General features: G+C 37.0%; 1 protein-coding gene across 1 annotated transcript; it reads right to left on the bottom strand.

The window, feature by feature from the left end:
* Nucleotides 1–9,414: 9,414 nt before the first annotated feature.
* On the bottom strand, nucleotides 9,415–11,008 carry c46h1orf52 (chromosome 46 C1orf52 homolog). The gene is made up of 3 exons (XM_059540232.1): nucleotides 10,614–11,008; nucleotides 9,935–10,142; nucleotides 9,415–9,852 (listed from the first exon to the last, which is right to left on the bottom strand). The coding sequence occupies exons 1-3, from the start codon at nucleotides 10,887–10,889 to the stop codon at nucleotides 9,695–9,697; spliced, it is 642 nt and encodes a 213-aa protein (XP_059396215.1). The 5' UTR covers nucleotides 10,890–11,008; the 3' UTR covers nucleotides 9,415–9,694.
* Nucleotides 11,009–11,785: the final 777 nt, after the last annotated feature.

The raw sequence follows: 11,785 nt of genomic DNA, 5'->3' as shown, positions 1-11,785 counted from the left end.
ATATTTTATAATATAGGCATGACTTCAGAATTTAAAAATAAATATTTTATATATAAAAATAATGCTTACAACACATTTAGAATTTTTGACTACTTGAAAGAGAATATAGCAAAATATAACAATTTGTGTTTCATGCTAATTAAATTTCACATGCAGAAACACAAATACTACACTTTTAATATATGAAACCATGGTTAATATTCTTAAGGCATCTATAATTTCTTTTCTTTTCATTTATTTGTTTATTTAACTGTACTGCCTTAATGGTTTGATGTTTTCTAGTGTTTATAAAAAAAAAAAAAAAATCAGAAAAAAATTCGCAAATCTGCTCCAAAGCTCCGATCCAAGTCAAATGATTCGCGGATCAGCTCCGAAGTTCCGATTCAAATGAGTCACGAATCCGCTCCGAAGTCCCGATCCGAATGAGTCGCGAATCCGCTCCGAAGTCCCGATCCAAACCAAATGAGTCACAAATCCGCTCCGAAGTCCCAATCCAAATGAGTCGCGAATCCGCTCCGAAGTCCCGATCCGGATGAGTCGCGAATCTGCTCCGAAGTCCCGATCCAAACCAAATGAGTCACAAATCCGCTCCGAAGTCCCGATCCAAATGAGTCGCGAATCCGCTCCGAAGTTCCGATCCAAATGAGTCGTGAATCCGCTCCGAAGTTCCGATCCAAATGAGTTGCGAATCCGCTCCGAAGTCCCGATCCGAATCAAATGATTCGCGAATCCGCTCCGAAGTCCCGATCTGAATCAAATGATTCGCAGATCCGACCGGAGCGCATCAAAATAGTGAATCATTTTGCGACGCAATAGTTTAACTGAATCAGAGTTTCGTGTTAAAAAAAAAACAAATCATTACACACAATGTCGAAATTTGAAAACGAATGGCTCTTTAGATCTGTTTTTTGCCAGTGAATCGAGTTCGAATCAATCGGTTCCAGCATAAATGACTCACTAAATTAAATCGGTTCGTTCTCGTCTTCAGTCATGTTTACACGACACTCTCAGCACAACCACTGGCTCACCTTATTACAATATAAGATTATGTAATCTTTTAATTTCTCTATTTTGTTTAGTTTAATTTGAAGTACTAAAATAACTAAATCTAAAACATAATATAGACCTTAAAAAACTAAAATGAATAAAAACTACTAAATGAATTTAAATTAATATATTAAAGTTAAAACATAAAATATACAAATAAAACGAATTTAAAATAATACTAAACACATATTTTTTGGGGGAAGTCGTGGCCTGGTGGTTAGAGAATCGGACTCCCAATCGAAGGGTTGTGGGTTCGAGTCCCGGGCTGGAAGGAATTGTGGGTGGGGGGAGTACATGTACAGTTCTCTCACCACCCTCAATACCACGACTGAGGTGCCCTTGAGCAAGGCACCGAACCCCAAACTGCTCCCCGGGCGCCGCAGCATAAAAAATGGCTGCCCACTGCTCCGGGTGTGTGTTCACAGTGTGTGTGTGTGTTCACTGCTCTGTGTGTGTGCACTTCGGATGGGTTAAATGCAGAGCACAAATTCTGAGTATGGGTCACCATACTTGGCCGAATGTCACTTCACTTCACTTCACTATATATATATATTTTTTTTTTTCATATGACCCTTAAAAACTATTATTATGGCTTATAGATGATCACAAATGATTATACACCAAAGATTTACCAAGGAGCATGTTTGAACTACAAAACACTTATCAAGGTATATGGTGCTGGGAAAGAAAATATTTGTGACTTTTTTTTTTTTATCCTGTAGTTAATAATGAAATTTCTTAATTTTTTTAAATTGCCTTTTAAAGGTTTTCCATGAGCTTTCAGAGCCACTATGGATCAAATCTTATTCAGTCTCGCCACTTAGTGACAGTACACACACACACACACACACACACACACACACACACACATATAAATAAATGAGAGATACAAACAGAGACTCCGAGAAAAGGACTTTATCCATTTGAGACGCTACAAATCATTGGAAACTTACAGGAAACATCATAACCAATGGATGCTTGGATGCAGCTACACATTTACAGTTGAAGTCATACTTACAATGACGTCCAAAACACTAACACATCATCCAGGGTTCCTCAAATCTGGCCCACGAGATCTTCTTCTTCTTCTTCTTCTTTTCGTTTTATGGCAGATTGCAACCATGACTATAAAGGTGCATACCGCCACCTACTGTATAGGAGTATGTAACATGAGTTCCCAATCATGACTATATCATCAATCAAAAAAAAAAAAAAAAAAAAAAAAAAAAAAAAAAAAACATACTACCTAAATCCTATTATATATTCCTATATTTTTCAAATATTGTACAACTGCTTTCTGTGCATCCTTTACCCCATCTCCTGTTGTGCCTAACAAACCTTCAATATTCCACTTTCTTCCTACCCGACTTATCTTTTGATTTAGTCTCATCCTCTCATCCCTATATTTCTTACAATGCAATAATACGTGTTCACCATCTTCCTTGGACCTACATTCTATACATTCATCAGATTGGCTTTTACCCATTAAAACCAATGTTTTATTTAATCCTGTGTGATCAAACCTTAGCCTGGTTAAAACACTCTCCTCTCTTCTGTTACTTCTATTCACCCCCTGTGCATTAATAGATTTTTGCAATCTGTAATATTTCCTTCCACTTTTATCCACATCCCACCTGTCCTGCCATTTTTTCATAATTTCTTTTTTGATTATTGCCTTAGCCTCTCCTTTTCCAAGGGGTATATTTATTTTATCATTTGTCCTGGTTGATTTTTTTGCGATTTTATCTGCTCCCTCATTCCCTTTTATTCCTATATGAGCAGGTACCCAACAGAATCTCACATCTATCTGTAGTCTCTGTAATCTAAATAAACTTTGTTGGATTTCTAGCATTAGATCTTCTCTACTAGATTTCATATTTTGAATACTATATAAAGCTGCTACAGAATCAACACAACACACCACTCTGTCTGGTTTTACTTCCTCAACCCACTGTAGTCCTACAATAATCGCCATCATCTCTGCCGTATACACTGAAGCCTGATCAGGTAATCTTTTTCCAATACTTATGTTCATTGTTGGTATATACATTCCTATTCCTACATTGTCCTTCTCATCCTTAGATCCATCTGTATAAATTTCTAAGTAACTATAATATTTGTTCCTTATATATTGACTTGCCAGGTGTCCTTTCTCACTCTCTTCCCATTCATTTTTTAGTTCCAAAATGTTTAAGTCTATCTCAGTTTTGGTAAATAACCATATAGGTATATTACTAATAGGTATAGGTGAATTAGACCATATATTTTTCACTCAATATTCCTCTGATTTTGTCTTTGTTACCCATCCAAAGCCATTACCTTTAAAAGACCTATACTCCCAACATTCTTGAATAACACTTTATGCATGATTTTCATGTCCACATCCACTTAAGCGACTCCAATATGTAAGCATGAGCTTATCTCTTCTCAGATCTGACGGCACTTCTCCTAACTCAACCTGTATTGCTTTAATTGGTGTTGATCTCATTACACCTGCACATATCCTCAATGCTTTGTTACTAATTCTATCTAGCTTCAGTAAATGTGTTTTAGCTGCTGCTCCATATACATAACATCCATAATCGATTGTTGACCTCATTAAAGCCCTGTAAATATATATTAGTGATTGTTTATTTGCTCCCCAGTCTTTCCCCACTACTGCTCTCATTAAATTGATGACTTTCTTGCATTTTGATTCCACCTTTTCAATGTGTATTTTCCATGTTCCCTTTTGGTCTAACCACATACCAAGATATTTAAAATGATCTACTGTTTCCATATTATGTCCATATAACTGTAGGTTCTGTTTTTCTATCCCTTTCTTCCTTGTAAATATCATATGGCAAGACTTACTTGGAGAAAGCTTAAAGCCCCAGCTATACGACCATTGTTCTACCTTTCCTATGGCTTCCTTGATTTTATTTCTTACCCTTATAGGATCTCGTCCTCTTGCCCAGATGGCCCCATCATCTGCATACAAAGCTGATCCAATCCTTCTGTCCAGATTCATAAAAATATCATTGATCATAACATTAAATAAAACTGGACTAATAACACTACCTTGTGGAATTCCATTACCAATTTCAAATTCCTCAGAAATTCCTGATCCCACTCTAACTCTAAATCTTCTTTCTGACAGAAAGTCTAAGACCCAATTATAAAACCTACCTCTTATTCCCATTTGGTTCATTTTAATTAACAGCCCTTCCCTCCACATGGAATCATAAGCTTTTTCAATATCAAAGAACACAATACTCATTATTTCTTTCATTTTAAAAGTTTTTTCTATTTCATTGCTTACTTTCACCACCGCATCCATTGTGGAACGCCCTTTCCTGAATCCACTTTGATATGGTGCGAATAATCCTCTATATTCGAGGGTCCAGTTAAGTCTTCTGACTAGTATCTTCTCCATCCACTTGCAGAGATGTGACGTAAGGGCAATAGGTCTATAATTACCAGCATTATTCGGGTCTTTCCCAGGTTTATTAAATGGCAATATTAATGCTCTTTTCCAGCTTTTTGGTATTTTACCATCTTCCCATATCTTATTAAATAACTGTAATATTATCTGCAATACTTTCCCAGGTATTTTCTGGAACATGATGTAACTTAGTTGATCTTCTCCTGTAGCAGTATTCTTAATATCATTTAATACTATCACTAGTTCATTCAAGTTTATTTCTGCATCCATAGTACATTCCTCACAATTTTTTTTAATAAACACATCTCTATTTTCTTTAAGAACCTTCTCTTTATGTAATCTATGTATATCATCCAAATGATCCCCACTATGAATACTGGCAAACTTCTTTCCCAATGCATTTGCCTTTTCTTTATCTGTTATTGCCAGTATTCCATCATCCTCTAATACAGGTATTTTAGTATACACTTTTTTCCCACTCATTTTCTTCATCATTGACCACACCTCTCCTATTTTAACTTCCCTCCCTATAGTAGAACAATAGTTCTTCCATGCATTTTGTTTACTATTCTTAATTATTCTTCGTGCCTGAGCCTTTTTCCTCTGATAATCAATTAAGTTATCTTGGTTCAAATTACCTCTTAACATTGTCATTGCCCGATTTCGTTCTTTAATAGCTTTTGTACATGTATCATTCCACCATGGGACCATTTTCCTATTCCCCCCAACTGACTTAAATGGTATGCTTTTTAATGCTGCATTCATTATGAAATGTGTAACCTCAGATGCACATTCCTCTATCACCCTGCATTGAGACTGTCTCTGCTGAAATACAATTTTTTTTTAAATTTTTCCCAATCAGCTTTTTCAAACTCCCATTTCTTATGATTAGGCCTTTCTTGGAGATCTATTTCAATATTTATAGAGCAAAATATTGGAAAATGGTCACTTCCAATACTTGTACTTTCTATCACCTTCCATTCACAAGAGTGTGACATTTTATTAGAGACCAGAGTGAGATCAATACAAGACAGTGTGTTAGAACGTATATCAATTCTTGTACCATTCCCATTATTTAAACAAACTAATTGCCTAACATCCATCATTTCCTCCACTGCTTCTCCATTATTATCTGTATGCTTACTTCCCCAAAGACTATTATGTGCATTGATGTCTCCACACCATATTTCTTTCCGATTCCCTTGTCTACTTATTATTCCATCTAATGTTTCTAGGTTTAATGATTTACAAGGGTTATATAAGTTTATTACTACTAAGTGTCCATCTGATTTATAAATTTCAGTAATTACACATTCTATTTCTGTTGTAGTTTCTATTCTTCTAAATGGTATCCCATTCCTTACAAATGTTGCACATCCTCCACCCTGATTCCCACCTCTATCAAACCTAACAGACTCATAACCAGGTATAATAAAATCAAGGTGAGGCCTTAGCCAGGTCTCTTGAATGCAAATAGTATCAGGTTTGACTTCAGACTCTACTATAAACTTCTTAAATTCTTGTCCATTTGCAGTCAGACTCCTAGCATTCCATTGTAACAGATGGAATACCATAATAAATTTAAGTAATACTCTGAGACCCTCCATCATTATTAGTGCTTAGCATGCCATGTATATCTTCTGCTTTTAAATCTTTGATACCCAAGAATTCCTCTGCAGCTTCTACCACTGTCTTGATCCTGTCACTTTTCCTTTCTTGTCGTGTGGCAACATTCACAACTTTACATATAAAAGCTACAAAGCTCTTTTTTTCTACCATCAAGGTGTTCTCCTCCACTATACACTTATGTTTACATGGTTGCTGTATGGCAGTGGGTATTGGGCCTACTTTTCCTGGCTGACATCTCTTTATGTTTAACCTCTGAGGTAGGCCTGCTGCTCCATATATTACATTTTCATTGAGGTTTTCATGACTCTCTATTTGACTATTTTTCTTTGTTTCATAGTTGCCTATGTTTTTAATAGCCTCTGCATATGACATCTTATTCACAATCTTGTACCTTTGTACTTCTTTAGCTTGTTTCTGGACCACACATCCAGCACTATGCTCACCTCCACAGTTGCAACATTTTAGCTTGGTATCCTTATTACATTTTCCATATTCATGGTCTCCTCCACATTTCGCACATCTTTGTCTCCATTTACATTGTTGTACTGTATGACCCATTCTCTAGCACTTAAAGCATCTCAATGGTTGAGGGATATACTCCCTAACTTTGTAATTGATCCAGCCTATTTGAACTTCATAAGGTAAGGATTTTTCAAAAACAAGCAATACAGATAGACTGTCTGATTTAATACCACTTTTATTGCTTTGGAGCCTTTTCACCTCTAATACTTTCCCACCTTTAAATCTCACTCTTTACCTCGTCCACAGACATTTCCAGTGGAACATTTGAGATCACCCCTCTTAGCTTTGCTGCCATTCCTGGTACATGCACTTTAATCTTTCCACCACCAAGATTACTCATTTTCAAAATCATTTCCTGCTGCTTCTTATTTATTGCTGAAATTAGAATTCTTCTGTTATTCAGTAGTTTAGCGTATTTAATTTTCCCCATATCCTTCTCAATTGCTTTGGTCACTTGAACTGGGTGAAAATGACCTTTATCATTACTGAGCGTGATAATAACTTTCCACTCTTCCTGCTTATCATCTAAGTCAGGTCTACTGTTCCCCTTAGATTTAGCTTTAATCTTTTTGTTAACTTGTCTACCCTCCCCTCCACTACTCGCTTCAGACCAAGATTTTTTCCTTGCCTTTTTTGTTTGGCTAATCTCCATATCTGAAACCCTTCCATAATTATCGCTACCATCCGAGCTATCTCCCATCGTTACACTCACAATACAGTTCGGTTGCAATCTGCCTTCGCTTCGTCCAAAAACTTCCGTCCTCTCCAACCGGCGCGTCCCACGCCGCTTCCTTCAGTCCCGCTCTCGCCACCCGGATGCCTCTCCGTGCGGCCCACGAGATCCATTTTCCTGCAGAGTTTAGCTCTAACCCTAATCAAACACACCTGAGCATGCTAATCAGTATCTTCAGGATCATTAGAAAATCACAGGCAGGTGAGTTTGATCAGGGTTGAAGCTAAACTCTGAAGCGCATTGGCCCTCCAGGGAAAGATTTGAGGAACCCTGAACCTAAACCCTCTCCCTCTACATCAGGGATAGGCAACTCCGGTCCTGGAGGGCCACTATCCTGCAGAGTTTAGCTTCAGCCCTCATAAAAACTCACCTGCCTGTATCTATCAAGTAATCCCGAAAACACTGATTGCCTTGTTCAGGTGTGTTTAATTAGGGCTGAAGCTAAACTCTGCAGGATAGTGGCCCTCCAGGACCGGAGTTGCCTATCCCTGCTCTACATGGACGTGATTTTAGAGTAATAAAGGTAAAATATCCCCGGAGTCGTGATGCCCTTCCCGTCAGCATCCAGAGACTGTTAAAGAATCAGGGATTAATAGCAATATTAATAATATAATATGAAAATACATAATATAATAAATTAAAAATGTTATTTCAACATATATATTTAATTGATCAATTTACAAATATTAACATTTACAAAACAATATATTTACAAAACAAATATTTTATAAATATAGGCATGACTTCAGAATTTAAAAATAATATTTTATATAAAAAAATAATGCTTACAACACATTTAGATTGTTTGACTACTTGAAAGAGAATATAGCAAAATATAACAATTTGTGTTTCATGCTAATTAAATTTCACATGCAGAAACACAAATACTACACTTTTAATATATGAAAACATGGTTAATATTCTTAAGGCATCTATAATTTCTTTTCTTTTCATTTATTTGTTTATTTAACTGTACTGCCTTAATGGTTTGATGTTTTCTAGTGTTTATAAAAAAAAAAAAAAAATCAGAAAAAAATTCGCAAATCTGCTCCAAAGCTCCGATCCAAGTCAAATGATTCGCGGATCAGCTCCGAAGTTCCGATTCAAATGAGTCACGAATCCGCTCCGAAGTCCCGATCCGAATGAGTCGCGAATCCGCTCCGAAGTCCCGATCCAAATGAGTCGCGAATCCGCTCCGAAGTCCCGATCCAAATGATTCGCGAATCCGCTCCGAGGTCCCGATCCGAATCAAATGATTCGCAGATCCGACCGGAGCGCATCAAAATAGTGAATCATTTTGCGACGCAATAGTTTAACTGAATCAGAGTTTCGTGTTAAAAAAAACAACAAATCATTACACACAATGTCGAAATTTGAAAACGAATGTCTCTTTAGATCTGTTTTTTTGCCAGTGAATCGAGTTTGAATCAATCGGTTCCAGCATAAATGACTCACTAAATTAAATCGGTTCGTTCTCGTCTTCAGTCATGTTTACACGACACTCTCAGCACAACCACTGGCTCACCTTATTACAATATAAGATTATGTAATCTTTTAATTTCTCTATTTTGTTTAGTTTAATTTGAAGTACTAAAATAACTAAATCTAAAACATAATATAGACCTTAAAAAACTAAAATGAATAAAAACAACTAAATGAATTTAAATTAATATATTAAAGTTAAAACATAAAATATACAAATAAAACGAATTTAAAATAATACTAAACACATACACACTATATATATATTTTTTTTTTCATATGACCCTTAAAAACTATTATTATGGCTTATAGATGATCACAAATGATTATACACCAAAGATTTACCAAGGAGCATGTTTGAACTACAAAACACTTATCAAGGTATATGGTGCTGGGAAAGAAAATATTTGAGTCTTTTTTTTTTTATCCTGTAGTTAATAATGAAATTGCTTAATTTTTTTAAATTGCCTTTTAAAGGTTTTCCATGAGCTTTCAGAGCCACTATGGATCACATCTTATTCAACATCAGTACACACACACACACACATATATATAAATGAGAGATACAAACAGAGACTCAGAGAAAAGGACTTTATCCATTTGAGACGCTACAAATCATTGGAAACTTACAGGAAACATCATAACCAATGGATGCTTGGATGCAGCTACACATTTACAGTTGAAGTCATACTTACAATGACGTCCAAAACACAAACACATCATCCTAAACCCTCTCCCTATACATGGATGTGATTTTAGAGTAATAAAAGTAAAATATCCCCGGAGTCGTGATGCCCTTCCCGTCAGCATCCAGAGACTGTTAAAGAATCGGGGGATTAAAACCAGCGGAGCGCTCTTCAGTCCAAACTCTGACGCAGGATCCGCTTCTCCTCTTCCACAAAGTTCTTATCAGACGTGGCCTGTCCGATGTCCCGCTTTCTCTTTTCCTTCTGCTGGAAGGTTTCCACGCGACGCTTCTTAGCAGACGCCTGCTGCTTCTCAGACGCATCGTCATCTGAGATGATAGAGTGTTCCAAACTCATAAACATGTCAAGATCGACAGAACGATAGATAGATGGATAGAGTGAGATAGTTACCAGAGTCCTGCTGTTGCTCCTCCTCCGGCAGGAAGTGGGCGGGGCCACCGTGGGCTTGAGGGGCGTCGTCTCCGTTGTCCTCGTACACATTGGACCATTTGATGGCCATGTCCATTCCATCAGGAGCTCCTTTCTTCTTCTCCTCCGTCACGTACGTCTGTGGCGGAGGAACGGCGTTGTTCTTCCACGCCTTGAACTGCTTAGGAGGCTGAAACCAAAAAAATCATAAAAATCCTATAGACTTACATTGACAGAATGTCAAAATTCAAATTTAAACTCCTTATTTAACACCCTAGAATCAATCCATCTATCTATCCATCTATCTATCCATCTAATTTTTAAAACCACCTTTTAACCCTCAAACCTCTTAAAATATATTTAAAAATTCTGGTCTGGCTCTCTCAATCCAACTTCAAAGTTTATCTTAATACATACATATACATACATACATGCATGCACATATAAATAAATATATATATATATAAATGCACATGATCATTTTAGTTAACTCTACAATAAGCAAATCCGTTTTACTCGGTGTAGAAATATGCAGGACTAATGTTACCACAAAAAAAAAAAAAAAAAGGAATTTCAAAAACTAAATTCTAAAGATGGCTACGCAGTACGTTTTCTGGCGCACACGGTTTTATTCAGTATTGTATAATAATGAAATAATGACCTCTTCTGGCGCTTTGACGGCTCTTCTGTCCCAGTCGATGACTTTATTGAGCGGGTTGTAGAGGAACGCGGGTTTGCTGACGGATCGGAAAAGATCGTCGGGTTTCGGCAGCGGTTCGGCTGCTCGCTTGCGGCCCTGCGCTTCAGTCGATGCTGAGGGCTTCGGTTCGCTTCGGTTCTTCACACCGGACTCAGCGTCCGAGTCACTGCTGCTGTCGCTCAGGTCATCAAAGCCCATGAAGAAATTACGAGCCTCTGACTGCTTCTCATCGCTCATGGTGTCTGAAGACGAGAGAGACTGCCGGGTTCAGTGATTGGGGGTTAATTCGGAAGCGCAGATTAACAACAACTAAACAACACTCGCCATGTTGAATTCGGCGCTCGCTGATGACGTAAACGCAGCGCCAATCGACACTGCAAACAACGGGATCACAGAAATAAAACATACGACAATTTTATTTGATTTTTTAAACAATGTATTTTCAAAACAAGAGCTAATAAAAATATTACAGTCGTTTGCATGACGATTCAGACCGCTGTTGAAGTAGACGGCGAGGTCACGTGATACGCGTTACATTTCTCAGTGCTTTTCGGTCGGACCAATCACTGGCATTTACGATGACTAAATCGTTTTAAAGAGGTGGCTAGGTGTATTTCGTATTTTACTTGCGTGTAATTAATATAAATGATTATGTTTCCTAGAGTACAAGTATCTCCATTAACACAAAACGCAGCTTCATTTTAGATCCATCCATCCATCCATCCATCCATCCATCCATCCATCCATCCATCTATCTATCTATCTATCTATCTATCTATCTATCTATCTATCTATCTATCTATCTATCTATCTATCTATCTATCTATCTGTATTCATACTTGGATATGGTGTAATTTAACAAGATGTGTTTTATTTTTCTTTATTAGAAGCACATATATGCTCCGGTCAAGTTCTGGTACTTTAATTATAACAATGATGCTACCAAGAAAATGCAAACAGGTTTGATTGATTGATTGCTGCTTTATTTAACAAACCCCACAAAATCTTTACAAGAGCAAAGACACAGTGTTTAAGGAATTATGGCACATACAAATCACATCTAAGAAGTCCTGAGTCATCAATATCAAGCATTTCCAGACAGAAAACAACTTATTGATCGACCAGTCCAGTGA

The sequence above is a fragment of the Carassius carassius genome, chromosome 46 (genome assembly GCF_963082965.1).
Source record: "Carassius carassius chromosome 46, fCarCar2.1, whole genome shotgun sequence".
Lineage (NCBI taxonomy): Eukaryota > Metazoa > Chordata > Actinopteri > Cypriniformes > Cyprinidae > Carassius > Carassius carassius.
This window is presented reverse-complemented; position numbering and strand designations above follow the sequence as displayed.